Source organism: Ciconia boyciana, chromosome 4 (assembly GCF_034638445.1).
Source record: "Ciconia boyciana chromosome 4, ASM3463844v1, whole genome shotgun sequence".
In the NCBI taxonomy this organism is placed as follows: domain Eukaryota; kingdom Metazoa; phylum Chordata; class Aves; order Ciconiiformes; family Ciconiidae; genus Ciconia; species Ciconia boyciana.
Window position 1 is genome coordinate 10,637,313 of NC_132937.1, and position 27,567 is coordinate 10,664,879.

Genomic DNA, 27,567 nt, shown 5'->3' on the forward strand with positions numbered 1-27,567 from the left:
AGATGGAGGAAATTAAACAGCTGTCTACCTTGCCTGGTCTCTCAGAGGACCCTTCTGTTGTGGGGTTGCTGAGGGTTGAAGAACAACAGGTGCCCATTGCTACCACAACGGTGTACCAGAGGCAATATCACACCAACCAAGACTCCCTGATTCCCATCCATAAAGTGATTCATCAACTGGAGATCCAAGGAGTGATCAGTAAGACTCATTCACCTTTTAACAGTCCTATATGGCCAGTGCAACAGTCTAATGGAGAGTGGAGACTAACAGTAGACTATCGTGGCCTGAATGAAGTCACGCCGCCCCTGAGTGCTGCCGTGCCGGACATGCTGGAACTTCAATACGAACTGGAGTCAAAAGCAGCCAAATGGTATGCTACAAATGATATCGCTAATGCGTTTTTCTCAATCCCTTTGGCAGCAGAGTGCAGGCCACAGTTTGCTTTCACTTGGAGGGGCGTTCAGTACACTTGGAATCGACTGCCCCAGGGGTGGAAACACAGCCCTACCATTTGCCATGGACGGATCCAGATGGCACTGGAGCAGGGTAAAGCTCCAGAACATCTGCAATACATCGATGACATCATCGTGTGGGGCAATACAGCAGAAGAAGTTTTTGAGAAAGGGAAGAAAATAGTCCAAATCTTCCTGAAAGCTGGTTTTGCCATAAAACAAAGTAAGGTCAAGGGACCTGCACAGGAGATCCAGTTTTTAGGAATAAAATGGCAAGATGGACATCATCAGATCCCAATAGATGTGATTGATTAACAAACTAACAAACAGCCATGTCTCCACCAACTAGCAAAAAGGAAACACAAGCTTTCTTAGGCGTTGTGGGTTTTTGGAGAATGCATATTCCAAATCACAGTCTGATCGTAAGCCCTCTCTACCGAGTGACCCGGAAGAAGAATGATTTCAAATGGGGCCCTGAGCAACAACAAGCCTTTGAACAAATTAAACAGGAGATACTTCATGCAGTAGTCTTTTGGCCAGTCCAGGCAGGGCAAGATGTTTAGAATGTGCTCTACACTGCAGCCGGGGAGAATGGCCCTACCTGGAGCCTCTGGCAGAAAGCACCAGGGGAGACTCGAGGTTGACCCCTAGGGTTTTGGAGTCGGGGATACAGAGGATCCGAGGCCCGCTATACTCCAACTGAAAAAGAGATATTGGCAGCATATGAAGGGGTTCGAGCTGCTTCGGAAGTGGTTGGTACTGAAGCACAGCTCCTCCTGACACTCTGGCTGCCGGTGCTGGGCTGGATGTTCAAAGGGAGGGTCCCCTCTACACATCATGCAACTGATGCTACGTGGAGTAAGTGGGTTGCACTGATCACACAACAGGCTTGGATAGGAAACCCCAATCGCCCAGGAATCTTGGAAGTAATCATGGACTGGCCAGAAGGCAAAGATTTCAGAATATCGCCAGAGGAGGAGGTGACGTGTGCTGAGGAGGCCCCACTGTACAATAAACTACCAGAAAATGAGAAGCAATATGCCTTGTTCACTGATGGGTCCTGTCGTATTGTAGGAAAACATGGGAGATGGAAAGCTGCTGTATGGAGTCCTATATGACAAGTTGTAGAAACTGCTGAGGGAGAAGGTGAATCAAGCCAATTTGCAGAAGTAAAGGCCATCCATCTGGCTTTAGACATTGCTGAATGAGAAAAGTGGCCAGTGCTCTATCTCTATACTGACTCATGGATGGTGGCAAATGCCCTGTGGGGGTGGTTACAGCAATGGAAGCAGAACAATTGGCATCGCAGAGGCAAACCCATCTGGGCTGCAGCATTGTGGCAAAATATTGCTGCCCAGGTAGAGAACCTGGTTGTAAAAGTACGTCACGTAGATGCTCACATACCCAAGAGTCAGGCCACTGAGGAACATCAAAACAACCAGCAGGTGGATCAGGCTGCTAAGATTGAAGTGGCTCATGTGGATCTGGACTGGCAACATGAGAGTGAATTATTTATACCTTGGTGGACCCATGACACCTCAGGCCATCAAGGAAGAGATGCAACATATAGATGGGCTTGTGATCGAGGGGTGGACTTGACCATGGACACTATTGCACAGGTTATCCATGAATGTGAAACATGCCCTGCAATCAAGCAAGCCAAGCGGTTAAAGCCTCTGTGGTATGGAGGGTGATGACTGAAATATAAATATGGGGAGGCCTGGCAGATCGATTCTATCACACTTCCACAAACCCACCAAGGCAAGCGCCATGTGCTTACAATGGTGGAAGCAACCACCAGATGGCTGGAAACATATCCTGTTCCCCATGTCACCGCCCGGAACACTATCCTGGGCCTTGAAAAGCAAGTCCTACGGCGACATGGCACCCCAGAAAGAACTGAGTCAGACAATGGGACTCATTTTCAAAACAACCTCATAGACACCTGGGCCAAAGAGCATGGCATTGAGTGGGTTTATCACATCCCCTATCGTGCACCAGCCTCTGGGAAAATTGAACGATACAATGGACTGTTAAAGACTACACTGCGAGCAATGGGTGGTGGGACATTCAAACATTGGGATACACATTTAGCAAAGGCCACCTGGTTAGTCAACACTAGGGGAACTGCCAATCAAGCTGGCCCTGCCCAATCAAAACTTTTACACACTGTAGAAGGGGATAAGGTCCCTGTAGTGCACATAAAAAACATGCTGGGGAAGACAGTCTGGGTTACTCCTGCCTCAGGCAAAGGCAAGCCCATTCGTGGGATTGCTTTTGCTCAAGGACCCGGGTGCACTTGGTGGGTAATGCAAAAGGATGGGGAAGTCTGCTGTGTACCTCAAGGGGATTTGATTTTGGGTGAGAATAGCCAATGAACTGAATGGTATGATGTTAATTGCTATATAATATTGTATGTCATCACTTTTATGGTTACTATACACCATATCAATGGTATTACAGTAAGAATCACCCAGGTTAATGAAGAATGAATTTTGATGAAACCAAGCAAAGTGCAGCAGTGATGGAACCAGAACTGGCTTCAGCATGCAACAATCCAACACCACACACCATCTCTCCTGCCCTGAAGGACTGTTATGACAGATGGAGCCCAAAGTCATGGACTAAATGAACTCAATGGACATTTCAGAGGGATGGCCCATAGACCAAGGGAATGATATCTGTGTGTATATATCAAAAGACAGGAAAAGTGGTGGTGATTAATTGGAATGTATTGGAAAGGGTAGGACCTGGGCATGACATAGATGGTATAGAATAAGGGGTGGATACTGTCCTGGTTTCGGCTGGGATAGAGTTAATTTTCTTCCTAGTAGCTGGTATAGTGCTGTGTTTTGGATTTTAATATGATAATAATATTGATAACACACTGATGTTTTGGCTGTTGCTAAGTGGTGTTTACACTGGTCAAGGACTTTTCAGCTTCCCATGCTCTGCCAGGTGCAGAAGAAGCTGGGAGGGGACACAGCCAGGATAGTTGATCCAAACTGGCCAAAGTGTTATTCCATACCATATGATGTCATGCTCAGTATATAAACTGGGGGGAGTTGGCTGGGGGGCAGCAATCGCTGCTCGGGGACTGGCTGGGCATCGGTCAGCAGGTGGTGAGCAGTTGTATCACTGTTTTTTCTCCTTTGAGTTTTGTTCCTCTCTCTCTCTTGTTGTTTTCCTTCTCATTACAATTTTATTATTATTATTATTATTATTATTATTCCAATTATTAAACTGTTCTTATCTCAACCCATGAGTTTTCTTACTTTTGCTCTTCTGATTCTCTCCTCTGTCCCTCTGGGAGGGGGGAGGGTGAGCGAGCGGCTGTGTGGTACTTGGTTGCTGACTGGGGCTAAACCACAACATATGTATACACAGGAATTTATTACTTGATAGTCTCAAAAAGAAAGTTTGGATACTCATTTTAGAGTTTTTTTCGTCTAGTCAGTTGTAAATATATTTTGTCACTAGATAAAGAGATCAATTTGGCTCAATTTGGCTTCAAAATCAGAGTTTTTTTAAAGAATTAAGCAGCTAATTCACCAGTTATTTAGAAAAATACTAGAGAATATCTCTTCTTGTGAAGATACCAAAATTGTTGAACTGTTTCTGCTATGGCAGATTGGAATGCAGAGGCTCATTTTTCTGTCAGTTTTTTGGTCAACAATAGAGTTTGCCACTGCAGTCATAAAAAGGGAACACTGTGTTAATGCCAATTCGTTTCTATGTTGAAAGAAACAAAATGAAACACTGCAGTTATAAGAAAAATGGTCAAATCATCTGAACAATTCTTTATATGTAACTGAAGCTCCATATAGTGTCAAAGAAAATTCTCTGGGAAAACAGACCATTCAGAGTGAAGGAATGCTATTAATTTGCAGGAAGATTTTAGAGAACATCCTTCAGTCTTCTTGGCTCTAAAGCATAGATAATAACACTTTAGTACAGTGAGAAAAAATGCCACTGAAAGACAAATGAAAATCAAAACTCTAGCCATTTTTTTCCATTTCAAGACATTTCTAGGCCTGGTGGAGGTATTCTTCCTACAGAAATTGAGAGCAATCTCATTTGTCAGGGAATAATAACAGACTAGCAGAGCTAAATCCCATCCATTTAGATTAGCCGAAGTATCACAGTTGGCTACTTTAGGAGAGAGAGGCAGCCTTTGAGTATAATTTTTAAATTATAGTGTTATAGTGCTTAATAGAACTGGTGATTATTCTTGTAAGCAGAGCATTACCAGTTCTGGGAATGATGAAGAGACAAGACTATCTATGTTCCTGTGATGGGTCAGATTTAAATTGCTTTAAGGTAACCAGTAACCAGGCACAAATTCAGAGACCAGTGAGAAAGTCTGCACAACACCATGTACATTTCAGAGAAAATAAATAACCTATCCATAAGCACCATGCTGCATATGTTAAATAATGATTTTAAATTATATTTTGAAAACATAGTTAGAAGCTGGTATAAGACTCCTGAAAATAGCAAACACTCAAGAACTGATATGTCAACCAAAGCTGTACATATATCAAAAGACCTTCCAATCTTACAGATTCTAGCTGGCATTTGCATATGGCGCTAAGAGTCAATATCAAGTTCTACCCACCCCTACAGCCCATACACATGGTGCATGGAGCATGTAGAACATGGGCTTTGAGTTTGGCTGTCAGTTTTAGGTTGTTTGGCTAGCTAACATCAAACATATGAAATTGCATCAATTTTACTTTGTAAGAGTGGAACAGACTGTATCCTATACAAATTAGACTAATGATTTTTTTGTGATTGAAAAATGAAGCTGTTATTTTTCAGGAAGACAACTCTGATTGATTGCTGTCAGTAAGTGTCTTCTAGGTTCCACTTGTTGAGGAACATCGGCAAATTAAATCTTATGTGACTTGTTTCTCTCACTCTCCGGGGGCTTTGTTGGCTCGAGGCAATGTTTCCTCACCAGGAATACCCCTAGGGCCATGTCCTCTGGCCACTCATTCCTCTCAGCAGGCCCATAGCTTCATTGCCAAGCCATGACAGAGCTATTTCTGCAGCTTTACACCACCCAGGGAATCCTTTTAAGCTAGATTTTGCTTCCAAACACATCAGTCTTTGAAAAAGGCTCCAGCTCAGCAGTGTCACTCTCTAAACTACTGGTGTAATGATAACATCAGAAGAAGAACCTGGCAAGGACATCAAACTATTAGAGTATGTCCAGAGGAGGGTGACCAAGATGGTGAAAGGTCTTGAGGGCGAGACATGAGGAGCGGCTGAGGTCACTTGGTTTGTTCAGCTTAGAGAAGAGAAGGCTGAAGGGTGACCTCCTAGCAGTCTACAACTTCTTCAAGAGGGGCAGTGGAGGGGGAGGTGCTGATCTCCTCTCTCTAGTGACCAGTGACAGGACACGAGGAAATGGAATAAAGCTGCGTCAGGGGAACTTCAGATTGGACATTAGGAAAAGGTTCTTCACTGAGAGGATGGTCGGTCACTGGAACAGGCTCCCCAGGCAAGTGGTCATGGCACCAAGCCTGTCCAAGTTCAAGGAGCGTCTGGATGACACTCTTAGTCATATGGTTTAGTTTTAGGTAGTCCTGCAAGGAGCAGGGAGTTGCACTCAATGATCCTTATGGGTCCCCTCCAACTCGAGATATTCTATGATTCTATGATCTAGATTCCTATTTGCCAGGCATTAAGCCACAGGATTTTAATATTGTGGGAATTACATTTATCAAGAAACAAGTTGTTGTGGTTTAGCCCCAGCTGGCAACTAAGTACCACACAGCCGCTCGCTCACCCTCCCACCTCCCAGGGGGATGGGGGAGAGAATCGGAAGAGCAAAAGTAAGAAAACTCATGGGCTGAGATAAGAACAGTTTAATAATTGGAACAACAACAACAAAAAATGTAATGAGAAGGAAAACAACAAGAGAGAGAGAGAGGAACAAAACCCAGGGGGAAAAAAAAACAAGTGATACAACTGTTCACCACCCGCCAACTGACGCCCAGCCAGTCCCCGAGCAGCAGCCGCTACCCCCCGGCCAACTTCCCCCACTTTATATACTGAGCATGACGTCATATGGTATGGAATAGCCCTTTGGTCAGTTTGGATCAACTATCCTGGCTGTGCCCCTCTCAGCTTCTTGTGAGACTGGCAGAGCATGGGAAGCTGACAAGTCCTTGACCAGTGTAAACACTGCTTAGCAACAGCCAAAACATCAGTGTGTTATCACTATTATTCTCATACTAAAATCCAAAACACAGCACTATACCAGCTACTAGGAAGAAAATTAACTCTATCCCAGCCAAAACCAGGACACAAGTATATAACATGCCATTTCCAAATGTGAGGCATGCAAACCAGAATCTTGAGTAGGCAACTGAGAGTAAGAGTCTGGAAAAGCAAATACATTTTCAGAAAGACAATCCAACCATATCTTACATGTACATGACAAAGTCTTCAACCTATGTGGATTTAAAGTCTGAGAGATATGTTGGCACTCACTCGCATAACTAGGCATTAGTCTTACATTAGGTGGACTGGATAGATTCATCTGAACACTTTGAAGTGAAGAACTTGGCATGGCCATACTGGATACACACAGGTTCTCAGTGCTGACCACTGACCGTGGGGTGGCTGAATCCCACTGACCTGTGCCTTGAGGCTGCTAACACTTGTGAGAGAGGAAGGTATTTGGGTGGTACTTGCTGTCACTATTAGTAGAGTCTGACTCTGATGATCCAAAACTGTCTTTTGCTTTTAGTCCTTTTAGTCAACCAATGTCTACCTGCTTAATACACATTTTAAATACTTGAAGTAGATAATTACTGCCAGGATGTGAATGCAATAGTGATCTTGAATTTAATTTATGTCTTAAGGTGATGGGTTTTAGAGGTTAAGTGGATGTAAAGGCTCAAGGTGATATAGTGTCAGAACTGCATATAGAAACTATTCACAAAGCTATACTGGCTGCTGGAAGTTTAGCTTCTACTAGCTGTCCCACCAGTTGTCCTGGAAGATCTATATTTTATTTTATCAATGAATAAGAGCTTTCAGTCAGACAGAAAACTATAAAATACAGAGGATTGATTTTTTTGTCAAATATATTGTCAGGTAAATCCACAGTTAATATATTAGTAGAGAAATTATTTGTACTGATACAAGAATCAGTAATTGACAAACACAACTGGAAACTTAATAAAAGCTATTTTTAAGTATTCTGTTTGCACTTTTCTAGTTATAGAAACTCCTCGATTTCTCATTGTGCACCTTTGTAACAGCCACTTTTATAACAAATTTATTGCACAACTTTCTGTCCTATAAATCCTTCTCTGGTGTGATGGTAAGATTAATAAAATAATTTTAATAACCTGGATTAATTTTTAATATTTTTTAATAACCTGGATTGAGGGGAATTATGTGGGGAGGAAGGACTGGGTTTGTTGTTGAAAAATTGAAAAATTTGGGGTTTGGTTCTGTATAAAATATGAAAATGCAAATATTGTACTTAATTTAAAAAGCTTGAAGGAGTTAGTTGGTTTTACAACCAAGAACAAAAAAGAACATTCTTGTACAGTTGTGTTATTGGCTTGTAAAGCAGTTATGCATTTCAGAAATCACATCCTACTATCATAGATTACTGGTCATAGGTTGCCACAAAACAGGGTAATTTGCAGTTAAGGATATGGCTGAAACAAGATCTCATTCAAGATCAATGTTCTCTCAGTTAAGACATGGTGAAACAAAATGAAAATAGTTTAAGCAGTGTGTCATTGTAGCATTTCTCCTTTTTTTGTCCCTTAATTTTCTTCAAACAACTGGCTTTCCTATTTGTAATTAGAAGTATTTTGATATACTAAGCAAATGACAGAAACTTAAAATAATATATAATTAGAGTTCTATATTTGCAAATAAACTATCACGTGTGAAATAAATATTGGTGTAGGTTGGGTTGAAGTAGTTATAGAATGAGAGTAACTGGAGAGTCTTAAGAATTTTTCATTTTAATATATTTGAAATCCTTCAACTAAAACTGAAACAAATATTTACTATGGTCCTATGAAATACTGAAATTCCTTTTGATAAGGAAAAGGAAGCAAATAAAAGAGTAGAAAGGGGAAGCTTTACACCGCTGTTAAAACATAAATATTTTTGAGTCTCTGTTGTCAAGTACACAGTTGCCAGCACAGTACCTGGCATCAAATGACTACATATATGCATTTCCTAATCAAGTGTAAAAAAAATGGTCCTGTTTGCTCTGACTATAGTGCTAGATACACTTGCACATGTTCACCTCTCCTTGGTGAATGTGTGCACTAGTACAGTTGTGGAAACAAGCTCAGACTCACTTAAGTGCTTTGGTGCAGATGACTATGTAACCATTCAAAACTTGCCAGAAAAATCTTTCTTTCTCTACACACATACACATGCACACACAGACACACAACTGAATTACAGAATAGAATAACAGAAAACAAATGCAAAAAACCCAAAGAAAAAGTTTGTAGTCCCATGTCTTCCTGTCTTGCTAAGCAATTTTTAAGCGAACCAAAGCATAAGGGGCATTTCAGACTCTTATTTTGTATTTCTCATTCTGGATGAGACTGTAGCAAGATCCTAAGGTAGTGTAAATTGACAAGTCATAATAATTTACATATCAAACAGCTGAGTCTAGTTTAGCACAGCTGCATATTCCTGGTTTGAAAAACTAAAGGTATTGCAGTTTGTCTTGCCTACTGATTTAGTATTTGATATCTGTTATCAATTATCACAGATACCAGGAAATATTTGTATTTCCAATGCTGCTTTTATGGTATAGAAAATTAAAGGCCAAAAAATGTAGTGGAGAGAAAATATCCTGCAGTGCTTTTTGTCAAATGAGCAGAATATCAAGGGAAGCTTAGCATCTAAACTATTGATGAGACATCTTGGTGATAGGAAATGAAAACTGCAGCATAACAAATTTAGCTGCACTGAGGCACTGGAAATGCTGTGTTTTCAGTGTTTGGGCACAGTTTTCCTGGAGTCTGCATGATTTTGTGTTATGATTTATCAATACCAGAAATTCATATTTCTCTTAGTCAAGTGGATTATATATTCTGTCTTTAGATTTGTGGCTTTACATCCTCTTTGTATATAAATAAGGAAGCTATTGAATTTTCAATATCAGTTTGAGACAAAAACAAAGGGATTATGAAAAAGCTGGGGAAGTGTATCCAGCAGCTGAGCAGTCCTTGATTTCATGCTGAGCTAATAGAAGTACTGCTCTAGGTATAAATAAATGGACTTTAGCCCCTAGAAATGTTATTTTCTTTAATGATAGGAAGAGTAGACAGATCAGCAAAAATGTGATATTTACTTTGTGTTTGAGAAGGCAAGTTTTTCTTTGAAAGTTTTACTGCATCTGTAAAGCTGTGTATGCATGCAATTTTGCAGAAATAGGAATGGGTCAGTTTGCATTGCTGCATGAGTGGAGGGAGGGGATTCAAGGATGGTTCTGCCCACGGACACCTTCAGCACCAGGAGATCAAAGTTTGCAGCTCTTGAGCTCAACGAGAGCAAAAGACTGTCCCTTAACCACCAATTTATGTTACACCAAACTCACATTCCCCTTCCATCTCTGAAAGGCAAATACCTTCTTACAGGACAGCACTACACCCCCTCAGAAGCAGACAGAATGATTATTAACTAAAATTTTAAATATCAGAGCAATGGATGCAGTGTAAGAATAGATGAGTGACTGCACAGATAAATATGCTTTGATCAGAAGATGTTTTTGCAAGATGATGTTTATGACCAGGGAGTTTTCCATCACGAGGACCCTCTTCACAGTATGAACATTTTTCTCCATTTAAGCCTTCCTTGCCCTTCTTCTGCCTGCCCTCACCCACATGTAAAAATAGAAAGTCTCTTTCCCTGTCCATTTGTTTGTGGAATACATTAAAGAGAATTCAAAAGTCTGAAGGAGGGTTGAATTTCATTATCTTCATATACTCTAGTCCTTTTGTTTAATTTCTGAAAACAATACCTGCCTTATTTGGCAGAGGTGCTGTGTTTAGTTCTCTCCAAATGAATATTTCCATGCTATGTGCCCTTGAGTTTGGGGCTGAAGGGGAAGGAGATGGAAAGAGAACAATTTCATTATACAGTCGTTATGCCTTGCAGAAATTTCCTTTAAAGAACCCTCTTCAGTTGGCAGTTTCAGACATTAGATATTGCCATATTTGGAAAATGGAATCCTTAAGTACCAATTATTTTTATGCTTTGAACTGCTATTTGTTTGACAAGGTTGGGGTTTTTTTTGGATGGATTCCTCTGAATTCTGGTTTTGCAATGAATGGAGGTTGCTTTCATAAAATCCTCTGCAAGGTGCAGTTGGAAAGACTTATGCCATGCCTTGTCACATTAAGTATTAAAATAACATTTATGTTTTTCTGAGGGTTTTCTGGTAACACTGTCTGTGGTAGCAAGATAAACTGATTTATTAATACAGTGTTATTATTTGTGATCTAAACTCCACCCTCCAGAAGCTTTTTTCTTTCACCTCCTCCCCTCAGGATTTTACCAAGGGCACAGATTTGTCACAATAAAACCACATGGTGAACAGTTCTTTCTAATTTATCAAAATTCATTTGCAAGCTTCTGTTTTGATTGGAACAGCAACCAAAACCACACAGCTGATTTGAAGATCAGTAAGTGAAAGTTTGAGTCTGTTTTGTAAGGCTGTTTATTACTAATCCCTTTACAAACTAGACATTTTTACTGAACTTGATCTTTAAACAGAAATTCAAAGCAGTTATCTTTTTACCCTTTGTGAGCTGCTGGAATGCTTGAGACAGTTACATCAAGTACTCAAAATTATCAAGAAGTTAAAGATTATGGGACTGGAGCAAATCTGTTGGAAATACCTCATCTTGTCTGGGAGTTTTACATTTGAAAGTTCAATCCTTCTTTCACATGCATCTAAGGAAAGATGACGCTTTAAAGCCTTCTGCATCTTTGAGTAAAAGGCATTCAGGCATTAAGTTAAATTACTATGCATTAAATTTCTTGCAAGGGGACAGTTGTTGTATCTCCATAGCATGGCAGGCAGATAGAGGTAAGGTTGGACCATCCAGGAATGAGCGTCAACAGGATGCTATCTTCCAGGCATGAATGCTCAGTACCACTGCATGCTGGTGAAGGGTCTGGAGAACAAGTCCTATGAGAGGCGGCTGAGGGAACTGGGGTTGTTTAGCCTGGAGAAAAGGAGGCTCAGGGGAGACCTTATCGCTCTCTAGAACTACCTGAAAGGAGGTTGTAGAGAGGTGGTGTCGGTCTCTTCTCCCAAGTAACAAGCCATAAGACAAGAGGAAATGGCCTCAAGTTGTGCCAGGGGAGGTTTAGACTGGATATTAGGAAATTTTACTTCACTGAAAGGGTTATCAAGCATTGGAACAGGCTGCCCAGAGAAGTGGTTGAGTCGCCATCCCTGAAGGTATTTAAAAGACATGTAGATGTGTCGCTTAGGGACATGGTTTAGTGGTGGTCTTGGTAGTGTTAGGTTTACGGTTAGACTTGATGATCTTAAGGGTCTTTTCCAACCTAAATGATTCTATGATTCTATGATTCTATTCTATGTGTGATGCATGCAGTAGGTAATATCAGACGTCAGCAGCCACGTTACAGCTCTCCAGCAATAACTTCACTGACCTGCATCTGCAGAAGTGCAAAGGAGGTAGAGAAAGGAGCCTTTCAGACACATGTTCTGCATGAAAACCAGATTACCTTTAAAGCCCTGGACTTCAAATACCATAACTTTTTTACCCTCCTCATGCAGACAACTTTAGGGAGATGTTGGATCTAGCTGGCTGGCTGGCTAGTGGGGAATGTGCTGCATATAAGAGTAGGAGAACATCTACATGCTACACTCAGGAAAGTAAAGAGCATACAGAAGTTATAAAAGACAGTCTGTTCCTTTGTAAATCCAGTGTCTCAGTTGCCTTCAATATTTACATGTGTGTGTGTATTTGGTTTTTGAGTGACAGAAATTACTCTTCTCTGGTTCTTTACACCTTTTAACATTATGTCATATAAGAGGGCCATGCTGAATCTGGACAAAGGGCAATCTGAGGCAATTGTACTCCCTGGCATTCTGCAGTACTGGTCCACCCTCCTCATGGTAAGGCGATGTTATTCATGCTGGTCGTTATCTGCTTCTGTAATAAAGTAGTGAACAGATTCAGTGAACAAATTAGATATGTTCCTGGCAAAGAGATTTTTGAGCTTTGAGCCAAAGCAAATAAGAAGTAGGAAAAAAAAGCAGTTCCTGTTAGCATATGAATCTCTGGAATTATTCTATGATGAAAGTTTTTATCAAGGTTACAAGTTTTTTTACAAGGTTTCATCCTATAATTGCATTCTGCTTGTACCTTGCAGTGAGCCACCTCTATGGATTTGGACTGATGGATGCTGAAGCAATGGTGATAGAAGCAGAAAAGTGGACAACAGTCCCTCCACAGCATGTGTGTGTGGAGAACACGGATCGGCAAATCAAGTAATACCTGCTGCCAAAACTCTTGCTGGCATAAACTTATGGAAAGAAGTTGGGTATAATATATCCCTCCCTTGCATTGTGTTTAATGGGTGATTTTGAAAGCTACACTGAGGATCTCTCTCACCTTCAGATATGTCAGAACATTTGCCTGTAAAGTTTGTTCCCTGCAATTCTTGGAATGGAATTTAAAGAATATCCCAAAACCTGAAGGTATAAAACAAGTCAGGCTGGATGTTAATTGATACTGGCATAGATGATGCTCTAAAGAACAAGAATGTCTAGTTGAGTGCGCTGCAGTCATCTTCGTAAGATGAGTACAAACTCAATAGTCCAGTGTCTAACAGACAAATATTCTTTTAATTAAAATCTTATATCATATTATCACTCTGAAACAGTCTCAGGAGAGTCTTTGTCTCAGAGACTAAGACTAAACTGTTTTTTGCTTGCTAGGATAGGGTCTCTATAGAACCAGGCTTAAGAGTAGTATTCTGTACATGCACTCTGGGGATACAGAGAGAGCATCAGTCATAAGGCACATTTCCAAAGCCTTAAAATCATTGAGGAAATTTTTTATTTGATAGATATACTTGACAATCTAGATCCATAACTGGTATAGTCTGCAAGGAAGCCATGCCAATTTAAACCATCTGAGTCCAACACTGTTTGCCCACATGTTTGCTACACAATACTTGCTATCACATAAGCAAGGACTATGGCTATGGTACTTATGGTACTTAATCACCAGCTGTCATCCCATGACAATCCCAACTGGCCACTAATCCACAAAAAATGCTCTGTCCCAAAGGTTTATTCCTATTACAGGTCTTCACTGTCCTCTTTTAGCATGTGTACATGTCAGTATAGCCCTTAATAGAAATCAGTAATTAGTAATTGCCAGTGACTGCAGTAAAGTAAATACACTATGGTGATAGTTTCAGCTAGGAAATAAGTGTTAAAAATAAGGGTTATAGGCTACTGATTTCTCAGAAATGATTGTCCAACACTGACAGTCACTACTAAGAAAAAGTGATTTAGTTGTCAGGAACAAGCAAGAAACATTGATGATGTTTTTATATGCTTATATTATAGAACTATACGGCCTGACAGCGTTGTCCGTTCAATTTACAAAGCCACCGGCTGTTCAGATAATCCCAACCACCATGTGATCTACTTGGAGCACGTGGTTGTACGCATCACTGTTACTCATCCTCGACGTGGAGACTTGTCAATTTACCTAACCTCTCCTTCTGGAACTAGGTCACAGCTCTTGGCCAACAGGTATAGTATGACAACATAACTTTGCAACCCAGTCAGCACACAGAGCCTGCGCTGAGATTGCAGCATCATCAAAGAGTAGTTAAGTCATTACAGTAGGTTTTGCTGAAACACACAAAGTTCTTGATTATTTTTTCTGAGAGAGATGGGGAAAATGAAGAACAAATGAACTGAAAGATGGCAATCTCTGTCTTTATCAGTAGAAGAATAGGCTGTAAAGCTGTTGAGGATCATCATCTTTAAAACTAAGATTAGTCAATTTTGATAGCCTTTTGTGGCTCGCCAATTATTAGTTGGCTGGGAAGTGCAAAGAAAATAACAGGCTGAGTGTTATAGAAGGAAACTGAAGCTGAATGGAAATGTGTTTCTACATGCTATTGGCACTTATTTTTCATTCCCCTCCTTTCTTATGCCTTTGTCTACTAGTAATAAAAATCAGACAGAATAGTAATCTTTTCTTACTATTTTCTTTAAGCTTTCAGAATATGGTTATGACTCCTGATGTTACCAATTTGCATATCTTTTTTTCCCCTTTTGTAGTAGTATGTAGTATGCTTGAGCCATGAAAGGCTCTTGGTAGGAGAATGCTGAGAAGTTGCACTAGCACTTTAAAATGAATGGGTCCATCTATAAACAGCCTATTAAAATTTAAAAAAAGTCAGCAATTTCCTTAATCCCATAGATTTATGATGGATATTTGCTGTCAGATGTCAGGCCCCTCTAACATTAGCCACTAAGAAAGATCCATCCTTTTTTTTCATCCTGTCACCTCTACAGTATGTTCTTGGAGAAACTGTGAGACTGCATCAAGTAGTTTCTTTATTTCCAGATTGAACTCAAACAAGTATATCTTTATCCAATGCAGCATTTCCAACATTTGTGCAATTTCAGTCCCTAGAGATGAGGTACATCATTAGCATTTGTCCTCAACAAACCGAAAGGCTGCCTGGTGGTATTTCTATTTCCTTGGTCTACTACAAAAAATTTTCTTTGAAGAAACCATCAGCATTCCTTTCCAGATACATAATGCTAAATCAGCAATCAAGAGTACTGCTGCCTACCACAGATCATTAAAGCACTAAGAAAGCCCAGAGACCTCCTCAAACTCCATCCCATTTCCAACTGTGCAAATAAGTTACAATGATAAATGCTTTCATACTTCTCCAGCTGGCTAGAAAATTCTTCCTGACAGGACTAGAGTATAATAAGGAATATTTTTGCCTTGGTGACTAGCAGCTTTAGATGACTGCAGCTCTGCTGGACACAGAGCATGGCTCCCACACAAAAGTTGACATTAGTGCAATGTGTCTCAGAAGCAGCAAGAACTGCTGTGACACGTCACATCTATGTTGTGAGAACTCTTCTGCCTTCCCACTCAAGTCTTCACAAAAGTTTATATCCCTAGTCCTATTCCTCAAAGCTTTTAATGAATTGGGAGTGGCTTGCTTTCCATACTGTCTCATCAGCTACATTTCCCCAGTCAGTTTTGCTGAAAAAAGCACATCAAATGAAAAGAAAGTTGTTATGGAGTTTCTGGCCCCCTTCAGATCTCTCCTGTGTTTCACTGTGTTGTCAGTGCCTTGCAGACAAAACACACATGCACACACATCTATCTCCCTGCTATGCTGAACAAAGAACTTACCCTTTGCTAACCAGTGCAGAGGGCAGACTTCTACCCTCTGAACAATTACAAATCAGACTTTTGTTTTCTATTTGAAGGAATCATTCTTTAGCTTTCTGTTCTGTTTTTATGCCACTGTTCTTCCATGCTTCAAAATGAAAAAATCTAAAAATCCTCCAACTAGGTATCCAAACAAAACAAGCTTGTGTAAACCCAGTGGTCTTAACACAGCTAAATCTTGGCTCTAGCCTTTCATGTCTTGCAGTTGACTCACAGCAAGTGGGAAATAAAGACATTCCAGCATTCACAGTTCACCTCTGGTGATGACTGGTATGTGGAAAAAGTACAAAGTTTAATTCAATTGTCTCTTTGTAACCCCTGCTCCTTAAAAAGTAATTGTTTTCTGTGCCTGTGGTAGAGAGAGAAAAAGTAAGTGTGTGTATTGAAATACGATGGTGTTCAGCTGCTTCTTATCCTATACTATCAGAATGCTAGCGCAAAACCAAAGAAACCTGAAAGGCTATTTAATGTTTTGCCATTTTGTAAAAACAAATTATACATGAAAGAGCAAATATTCATACGGTCACACCAGAAATTCCTTCCCCAAGCAAGCTTCAGAGATATACTGACTTGTCAGTCACATTTGGCTGACACCAACTCACAGCTCTGGGGTAGTAATATTAAGCAATAAATGTATTTTGCAAAATCTAGATCTGAAATACACTAGAGCCTTCACAAAACCCTTTCTTAGGGTAAAGTGATGTATATGGACACAACACTTTTCAAAATGATATTTCAAAATGATTTTTGGATTTTCTGTTTCTTACAGTTTAGTTGTCTTACAATTAGTATATTGAGGGTTGTTGGGTATGTACGCTTTAGCATTATGTTATGAAAACTGGGGTAGGAGTATTGTTATTCACTAACATGAAAATGTCTTTAGTTTTGAGGCATTTGATTTTTAAAGTATTAATCACGAGGGCATCGGAATAAAGTCATTCAAGTGCAAGTAGCATGCAGGGATGCCTTGGCAGCAAACAGTCTGGGTTTTTTTCTATAGGCAAAGGTTCCAGAGGCTGCTGTACATTGCTACTACCCGAGATGCTTTTCTCAGACATACAAGAGCTTTTAATGCACATGTACATGATTAATAGCAGCAATACCAGCTGTTTTTTACTGAATCTAGGGAAAACCTCATTGCTTTACCATTACTCATCTGGGTTTAATTTGAAAAAATTTGCTGGTAAAATGTCTTAAAGTGCAAAAGGTATATTTTACATGTGCACTTTTCTACCAGTTCTGGAAAGAAGAGTCACTGTGTAGTTTCTGGTGCATTGACAGTAGGTTCTCCAGGCAATACCTGGCCTTTTTCTGCATATTTTGTTCTTAATGTTGGCATCCCCTAAAATGACTTCAGTAAGAAAACTTGCTAATTGTAGGTGATGTGGATTCCTTTGCAGCCATTGGTGGATTACACTGTCACTGCCTTGAGCCTCGTGTATTCTTTAAAAACTGCATTACAGGGAACATATGCTTTGTTGTTTGGAAAGTACTAAACATGATTACATTGTATATACTGCAACAGAAGAAAATACAGGCTTGGAAAGTGCTGGCTGGTGTGAGGATGAGGATTAATTGTTCAAATGATTACAGTTAAGTCCAAAGGGGAATAGTATCCCCTTTTTAAAAATAATTGGCCACTGAATTTGGCAGCACATGTTTCTGAGTATTTTTGAGACATACCACGACGTGTTCTAAAAGACACTCAATACAGGGGGCCATGGAAGAGCAGCTAAATAGAAAGAGGATAGAATCCACAAACTTGGGGCAGGTTTGTCTCCCACCAAAGTCACAGCTTGTTTAAATCTTGCTCTTTAAATTTAAATCAGCTGCTGCCATTCAAACTGCATAACTGATTTTTTTTTACCACGGGGTGGCAAGTTTCCAGGCCACTAGGTTCCTATGCTTACATGGCACTGACATTAATAATACCTTTGTTCAGCAACAAAATGAAATATTTTCAATACCATATTTTTCCTATAATGAAACCTTCAATAATCAGTAAATTTTAATAATACCCTCCTCTGCAGAAAACTCTTAGACCAAAACTGAGGTATTCTCATCTGATCTCACTTGCAAGATCACTTCATAAAAATTCTTGGTGATCAGAAGTAGAGGAAACCTTTTCTTTATAGGAGGTCATTTTAATTTCTGGACCAGTCCATCTTACATCTTTATTGCAGTTTACACATTAGACTCCAATAACAAAAATGACATTTTAGGGGTAAAAAGAAAAGGGTAGGGTCAACTTTCATGCTGATTCTCAGTGTTTCAAGTAGCTGTGAAAATTACCCTATGGTGACATTATTAAATCCAGGATGAGCAAACAATAATCCTCTGCTTATGCTATGTCCACAGGATGAAGCAGTTCTTGGAAAACTTTCTCCCAATGCTAACTTGCTATGTTTCATTTAATTTCTTGATTGTCTATGTCTTTTATTTTTCTGAATAGACACCTAGTTCACCCAATTCTACCATCCATTCTTTGAACTGCAATTGCAATGTCAATATCTCTAAGAAGGATTTGAATACTTCTTTTGTTATATCCTGTCAGTATTAGCAATAGATATGGTGAGGAGCTCTGGGGATACTGGAGACACAACATTAAAAAAACCCCCAAACAGTAAACAATATTTTTATCTCAAAGAGTTACTCAAAGTTACTGCTGATTTTCTCAGCTCAGCAGGAAAGACTAACTGGGTTTATATACAAGAGTGTAAATGAATGCAAGGGACACTATCCTCCATCTAACTCAGCATGGAAGATGTTCAAAGATAAATGTGGAAAAAGAATGAAGTGCAATATATCTGAGATCTAGAATGACACATGCCTTTCTTTGAGGACTGAAACTAGTAAAGAATTAATCAGGGAGATCTGCAGGGTAGGCAGGTATTGGATTTTAAAATTCAGAACTTTAAGCTCAATTTTAGTGAAAAATTAGCATCCATAATTAAAAGTTTGAAATAATTTTCAATAGTAGAAGTGTGAATAAAGACAAATGGATGAAGACAAATTTAGGATCCAGCTAAATGTCTCAGATTATGGGTTTTGTACTGAACCAAAAAGAAAGAGGGGAGCTGTGTAAAACAGACTAGAGGAAGAACACCTAGGATTTTACTTCCTGTAGATAGGTTTGCCCCAGCTACTATGGTGAGGATGAATGGGTCTTTTCCTAGCCTTAGAAAAACTAGGCCCAGCTCAATCTTAGTATAACAACACTTATTACATTGAGTTTCAGCTGGAATAAATTGAATTGTGTGATGAACACTCAGTCTCCCCTACTGCCCTTACCCTAATCAGAGATCCCTTTTCAGACCTATATGACTGATGGATAGGAAAAGTCTATATATATGGCACTGTGTTCATTCATGCTCTTGCATTAGAATTTCTACCTGAGTGAGGTTTCTGAAGATTTACTGTAAATTCAATAGGAAAACACACACAGCTTTTAAGAAGACAACTATTAGCATCAGCCACACAGCTGGCTGACCAGTGCAGTATGTGGAACTCAGCAGCCTGACATGTCTTTAGGTGATGACAGAGCATTTCACGCTTATATGTATATAAGCATGGTCATAAAAATTTTCGGATTATTCTAAGCATCTTGTAAAACGATTTTAATCTATAAGAACCTGTAATAGTCAACTAACAATTCATCAGACCATATACTAATAATTTACTAGTCCATGACAAGCTAAGTGTATCCTTGATATGAAGTTTGACATGATATCAATCTGACAAATTCCAAAATCAGTTAACCATCTGGACTGGCTCCATAATCCTTAAAAAGATCCTAATCTGTATGTATTTCTTTCTGAATAAGGAAAAGTACACCTGAACTTTTTGGTAACTATTTCGATTGTTTCATCCTTTCACTCAACACCACTGAAAGGGAAATCCAGGTTCTTTGATTTGAGAGTGCATAAGCAGATCAACATAAAAATACTTGGACTGTTAAGTATGTACAACATACACATACAGATAGCCTCAGAGTCAGTATCTTTCTACTTTTTTTTTCTTAACGGTTCTTTTGATCGGTCCTGTTCTCAGCACTGGTAAGGCCACATCTGGAGTCCTGTGTCCAGTTTGGGGCTCCCCAGTACAAGAGAGACATGCACATACTGGAGAGAGTCCAGCGAAGGGCCACTAAGATGGTTAAGGGACTGGAGCATCTCTCATATGAGGCAAAGCTGAGAGAGCTGACACTGTTCAGCCTGGAGAAGAGAAGGCTCAGGGGGGATCTCATCACTGTATATAAATATCTGAAGGGAGAGTGTAAAGAAGGAGCCAGGCTCTTTTCAGTGATGCCCAGTGACAGGACAAGAGGCAATTGGCACAAAGTGAAATACAGGAGGTTCCATGTGAACATCAGGAAACACTTTTTCACTGTGAGGGTGACTGAGCACTGGAACAGGTTGCCCAGAGAGGTTGTGCAGTCTCCATCCTTAGCGATATTCAAAAGCCATCTGGACATGGTCCTGGGCAACATGCTCTAGGTGACCCTGCTTGAGGAGAGGGGTTGAACAAGATGACCTCCAGAGGCCCCTTCCAACCTCTGTGATTCTGTGATTCTGTGATCTGTCTGTAGCTTTTTGATTAATTTATAGAATCATTTGTAGAAATTCAATTAATACATTTAAAAATTCCAATTTGAACCTTACTTCATAAAATTCAAATCCTTCCCAAATAAGTTTTGGGAAGTGTTCATTCTAAATACTAGTCCTTTTTCTGGGAAATAATCTTACTAGGTTTTCCCACACCTCCAGGGATGGAAATATGAAAACTTACAGTTTCAGCCATAGCATATTTTATGTAGAGGTGTTTTTATATATCCAAGGCCAAGACATAAGGGATTTTTGGTTTTTTCCTCCCAAAATGACTTAAAAGAATGATGCAAGGTTAAAATAGAAATCTATCAGCATTTTAAAATACCAAAACATAACATAGAAACACCTTTAAACACAAAATAATATGGGAAATAATATGGCACTAACTGCAGTAAAAATAAGCAGTAACTAGTGTTTCTATGTACGTGAATGGAAGCCCAATGAATATAGAATTTAAAATATAATTGCATGGTACTTATATAATACTATATAATTTAGCTGCCATAATGGCAATTAGGAATATTGCTGCTTTGACTGACAGTGTGTTTAAAAAGTAATACATTAGTTATCAGCGAAACACTGTATGATAATTTGACTAACTCTCTTGGAAATAACCTGCATATAATGACTTAAATTGGACATACCCACATGCAAACTTTGGGTAATAACTAGGTAGATAATTTCTACCCTTTCAGTAAATTATCTGTCAAATTATGTGTCCTATCTATCTGTCATGTTTTTGTGAAATTTGTTGTATTCAAACAACTGATTTAACAGTGATATGAAACAGGCCAACTCTGGTGGCATAATTCTATATTTAGAACTACATCAGAAGTAAATCTCATCCAATTATCAGTGAAAATCCATCCTAATTTTAAATATATATGAATATTTTATTTTAATGTTATCAACTCTAATAAATATGAGTAATATAGGCATTCATAGAGAATGGAAAATGGTTACACAAATGAGAGAGCAAAAATCAACTATGGGCTGAATCCTATAAGTGCTCCATGCATATGGGTCCTACTGAGGAGAGTTGTGGATATGTAGACCCATGCAGTACTTGGCCCCATGCCTCTGACCAGTTTTCAGCAAGAATGGCATTTTATCGGCATTCTATGTGAACATTTTAACCAGAACTTGGCACATATTCACATTGCTACAAAAGTATCCTGCTTTCCCAATGTTTTCCCACTGAAATTCATAACCTTTTGAGAATAAAGATTGAAATGTGCTTAGAAAATAACAGTAAAGAATCAAGTGAGTATAAAATGTATTTTTAAGATCGTTTAGAGTATTTTGTAGTCAAACACTAGATTTCTCTCAGTTTAATGGAAAAGTATTCTAAATCCATTGGATTTTCTACTTTACAGATAATTTTTTATGAAAAATATTTAAATATAGCTGTCACCAGTGGACTAAAAAGCAAATTAAAATGGTGATAAATGTTGTAGTTCTCATTCTGCTTTGTGTGTGAGAGGGGGAGATCTTTGTATATGTGTGTGTGTATATATATCTTTAAAGCTGAGATGTGCCATTTTAGTAGAGGCAACAGTCTCGATTAGAGTGTATCTATCTCCCATCAATAGCTTTGGGGTACCAGGCAACATGCTGTGAGCACTGAACAGAAGTGCAAGTTCTCTTGTGTCTTTCCAAAATCTCATTAATAAATTCCAGTTTTAGGCAATGAAAACTCCCAACAGTCCACATTCACCCACCTGATCAGCATCAAATTGCAGCCTCTGAACTGGGCCCCCCCGTACTAGATATTACTGTAATCCAGGCCTGAGCTCTAACCTCTTCACCCAAGACCTAAGTAATTATGGTAATGTTGTTAGTCAGATGAAATCATCAGATGCCATTAGTCTCTCACTTTTACCCAAACTCAATCCTGTCAAGTGTTTGAATAGAGTGATATCTTGGTCATTTGAGGTTTGAGACCAGTGTCTCGGTTGTATCTGATTGCCTCACAAGGAATCACATATATTGAGTTGCTCATATTGTCTCAGTCACTTAATCCTTTTATTTTCTTAAAATCCCTTTTCAGTATTTCAATTCAAAACCAAAAATAAATGTTACAGAACTTTTCCAACTTAAAGTTGTTTGTATTTACATCATGTTTTTAAAGCAAAGTATGCACTTTTCCCAAGACACCTGCATTCTATTAAGCCTTAGTAGCAATTATGACAAATTATGACATGTAAAGAATTTTCTCCATTTAAAAAAAACCACAAAACCCCCCCCAAACCTGGCAAATGTATTTGAAAGACGTGCTGAAAAACCATTATGCGTAATGGACTGGCTAATTAGTATATCTTTCAAGAGTCTGGAGACTTGGAGGCTTAGCTCCACTAAAATGGTGCACTTAAAATAATGTCATGATTTATTTTAGGTTATTTGATCATTCCATGGAAGGATTTAAAAACTGGGAGTTTATGACTACTCACTCCTGGAGTGAAAAAGCAGCAGGTGACTGGATCTTGGAAATCTGTGACACTCCATCTCAGTTGAGAAATTTCAAGACTCCAGGTATGACTCTAACCTTTATTTGGGATCAGTAGATTCAGAAGAATGCTTGCAGTTGCTAACACTGCTTTGACTCTTACACCTTTGATTTATACCTGTGAGATCTCATTGGTTTTAATGTGATTGGCAGAGCTGTGAAGACCTATGCATTATTCTAAATTTCAGCTATCAAAGCAGACTTCATTTTTATGTTGCTGATATTTTCCATTTAACACGTGGTTCTCTTTTATCCTGAACTTACTTCTGGTTTCTGTGGAGAAATTCACCTTCTCAGGGTAAACTCCCCTCTTTCTTGCATTCAAAGTTGTTGCCTTGAAATATAAAAGGATAGTTTAGCCATTTATAGTTAGATCATACCAAACGTGAATTCTTCAAGCAGAGGAAGACTCCTGTACCATCTGGCAGGTTACCAAGAGTCAGTGCTTTAAACAAACACAACCTTTAGTAGGTAGAGTTTTCAAGGAAGAAGACACAAAACCGCATGAAACTGCATGTGCCACATTTGAAAGAAGATATAATATTTCCATATACAGACATCTGTTTTCCTGGACGTCGAATATAGTTTTATCTGACAGGTCTTCAACATATATTAGAGCAGCCCAGAGTTATTCTACTGTATTAACTTTGCCAGTGACTCTCATGGCTGATATAGGGCCTAAGAATTTATTTCCATGTTGTTTTTCTTTGCTTTGTATTTTTTTATCCTACCCATAAGGAAAACAGTGTTTACATAACTAGAAGATCCCTTTATACAGAAGAAAGAAATTGCATTGTGCTCCTGTGCATATAGTTAAAGTGCCCAGGCCTCGCATTTGTTTACTTAAGAACTAGAATTTTTAAGGCTACAGACATTCTTCTGTTTTTAATTCCCACTGCACAGTTCAGTTTTATTCACAAATTTCAGAATGAGCACTTCAAAAGAAATGGAGATTGAGGCTTTCAAAGAGACTCACGGGAGTAGGTACTTACTTCTGTTTGCTCGTTATGAGGTCCCTGTAGACCTACTGAAACTTTCAGCCTTGAGACCCATTTTGAAATAGATATAGTATACAAAGACAAAAATATATGCGTGAATACTGAATATAGTCCTTCTCATGGGGCCTCATGTCAAAATAGGTGGAAACCCTTTAATTAAAAAAATTCTCATGGGGCTACATCTGGCTGGCAACTGGTCACCAGTGGTGTTCCTCAGGGCTCAATCCTAGGGCTGGTTCTGTTAAATATTTTTATCAATGATCTGTATGCAGGAGTTGAATGCACCCTTAGCAAGTTTGCTGACAATACTAAACTGGGAGGTGCTGTTGACTCTCTTGAGAGACAAGAGGCCTTGCAGAGAGATCTAGATAGATTGGAGCATTGGGCAATCATCAATGGCATGAAATTTAACAAGTCCAAGTGCCAGAGTCTGCACCTGGGACAGAGTAATGCCGGACACAAGTATAAATTGGGAGAGGAGTGGCTGGGGAGCAGCCCTGCAGAAAGGGATCTGGGGGTGCTGGTCGGTTCAATAGGAGTCAGCAGTGTGTCCTGGCAGCCAAGAGGGCAAACCGCATCCTGGGGTGCATCAAACACAGCATAACCAGCTGGTCAAATTAGAGCTGAATGCTACTAATGTATTGGAAATTACTTATCACTAAGATTAAATTAACACTTACTTGATATCTTAGCCATGTGATGTTAATCGTACCAACAAATGCAGAGCAAAGTTTCCAGTACACTAAAAGGGCTATTCATTAAATATATTGGGAAAAGTAACCATAGACTACGAGCATAACTATGCAGTTCTTTTTTGTATGTCCAGAGAATTTTCAGTGCTTTTGAATTTGATGAGACAGGTATTAAACAACAACTACATAGTTTAAATTTAATCAGATTACTTAAAAAAAAAACAGAGACAAAAATCAATGATTTTCAACTCCGTCTTACACTTGTTATTCTTGAAGCAGCCAGGACCTGCTCTGAGTTGAAGGAAAAGTTAGGGCAGCCCTTCACCTTTGTACTGGCACCCAATGGTTCCTCCAAGAGGGATGATAGCCAGAGAGCAACACATTTCAGCTATTTCCCCTCTTTTCTCTGCCCTGGCATGCTCCCTATACTAAAGCCTGGAAAAGAACTAGCACGGAGCCATTTTTGGAAACTGTTCAACTGGGCTATTCTCCAGACGTTGTTTACAGCCCTTTTATGTTACCAGGACAGTCTAAAAGAGACAGGATACATTTCCAGCTTCACACTTTAAAGTGTCTTGCTGCAAATTCTTTTTTATGAGTTCTCATATGGTCTTGTTGATTTATTGATTTCAATACTTTATATATACTCTTCTTTGTGCTACAGTGGCTATTCTTATGGGATCGATTTATTTCGCTCCATGAGGACTAAAACCTAAAGTTTCAACTCTGGAGGAAAAAGGGCAGTAAGGCCAGGGAATATGAAGAAAGTAGACCTGCCCAGCAGAGGACAGTGGAGGAAGCTAGTATGCTGAAAAATCCTGCTGGAGAATGTATATTTTACTTTCTTTTAACCTGAATGTGAAACACAGTTGTAGACTGGTTAGGGTTTTGCACACTTTGGGATTTCACAAAGTGCAGTCTGGTTGCGAATTTGGGCCCTGGTTCATTGTATCATATTTAGTAATATGTCTCCCAGCTTTCTAGAGTGGTTCTTGCCTCATGATGGAAGCAGTCCAGTGGCATTTCTGTTCAGAAAAATTTGAAAGTGCCTGCCTGTTCTTCACGGGGCAAGGGGGGTGTGTGTGAGGTGAGAGAGATGATACAGGGTTCTTTCTGGATCTTGATAACAAAGGCCCAACAACAAGAGGTTTAATGAAATGGCTGTTTTAATAAGATAGAATAAAAAGAGGAATATAGATAGTGAGTAAATCTTACATGCCTTCAGACGCTGGGTACCCTGCATTTGTGCAGCACTGGATGGACCCCAGATGGATTTTCAGACGGCACGATGCACAGATCCTGTCTGTGGAGAGGTTCCTCCTCCCTCCCATGCTGTGGTGCATTTTATTTTGTGTGAAAAACAGAATCATATATCTTCTCCTGACAAGGTGCCATGTTATCTCTGTCATAACATCCACCAGAGCGCAGCACAGGCCAGCACGGGACACTCCAGCAGATTCCCTTACAGCGGCTACTCATGCTAATCTATTGGCTTCTCAAGCCTTAAGTACAAGGCCCAATAGAGCAGACATGGCCTGCTCAAGATCACTAACTCCTTGAATATGTCTTCCACAAGACTCCCAATACACTGCCATATATTAATAGTGGATAAACTCAGCTGTTTGGGCATGTTAAGGTTAGTCTCTGCATTGAACAGAATGCGAAGTAAGCAAAAAGTGCTTAAACATGATTTATGGTGCCTTTCCAGTTTATCACCATAGCCTGCAGTTTATCACACTGATATCACTGTCATGCCTGTTTCTCATTTCTGTGTGTGCATGTATTTGTTTAGCTATTAAAAGATCTTATAATTAAGAGCTGCAGTTTTCCTGAAATCAAAATGAGAACAAAGAGTCAACGTGTCATGATATCCCGAGACTGGCAAGGTAATGCCACATCTGTTACCCATAAAGAAATGTAGGGTTCAGTTCATAAAAATAGTACATGTGATTTCTGCATTTAATTCTGTAGAGTTTATGGAGGGGAATATGTGCTTGCGGTGAAATGCTGCAATGTACCCTTTCTCCTATACATACAATATGGGACCTCTGTTATGTACTAAATACAAGCAGGATAAGGGATTATTTTAGCCAAGGTAAATGATGGAGTCAGCCAAAAATGGGGACAGAAAGATTTTGGCTCAAATGTGCACACTTTTTTTTAATTCATTATAAGAAGTGTGTGGATATATGCTTATTTATTGAAATATTTTCATTGTGCAAATTAAACCTGCCTTGAGGCAGACTTCATTTATTTGCTGGCAAGTCACATTAATTTTCTCTCTCTTTATTTACTGAACCATTATTAAAAGGAAACTAATCTCCTGAGAGACCCTGCATTATTCCACTTGCTGCCCTTTTGCATTAGTTATACATTCAAGGCTCTAGTCCTACCTGCAGGTATGTTAATACAAGCCCTTCCATGTGTATAACATTCAGACACAACAATGCACTGTGTCTGAGGAGCATCTTTGCCTGTACTTATTTTAGTGGGTCCTTGCAGATATTAACTTCTAGTATTCAGTATTTTTACCAGTGTTCTGGAAGAAATATAAAATCAACACTTGGAAACTATAGTGATCATTGGGGCAAAATAATAATGATAATAACTTAGCAACTTAGCAAAACACATTTTTTAATTACAGCCATTATATTATGGTCTATATGCTGTAGAAGTGGGTTAAAACACAAAAAGAACAGAGACTGCATGCAGAGAAGCTGTAGCTTTGAAAAGGCTCTAGAGATGACTGCTTTTGCTAGTTAAACATGAGCTCTCTGTATAACTCTTGCTAAAAAGAAAGTTCTTTTAAGAACCCAGCTGAATC

General features: G+C 39.3%; 1 protein-coding gene across 3 annotated transcripts in view; it reads left to right on the forward strand.

The window, feature by feature from the left end:
- Window positions 1-27,567, forward strand: part of LOC140650981 (proprotein convertase subtilisin/kexin type 5-like) — a 262,110-nt gene that overhangs the window by 219,183 nt on the left and 15,360 nt on the right. For all 3 annotated transcript variants that reach the window (XM_072859926.1, XM_072859927.1, XM_072859928.1), the window contains 3 exons: window positions 12,867-12,984; window positions 14,074-14,262; window positions 22,943-23,079. In XM_072859926.1, coding sequence (XP_072716027.1) covers window positions 12,867-12,984; window positions 14,074-14,262; window positions 22,943-23,079 — 444 coding nt within the window. The remainder of the gene's footprint in view (window positions 1-12,866; window positions 12,985-14,073; window positions 14,263-22,942; window positions 23,080-27,567) is intronic.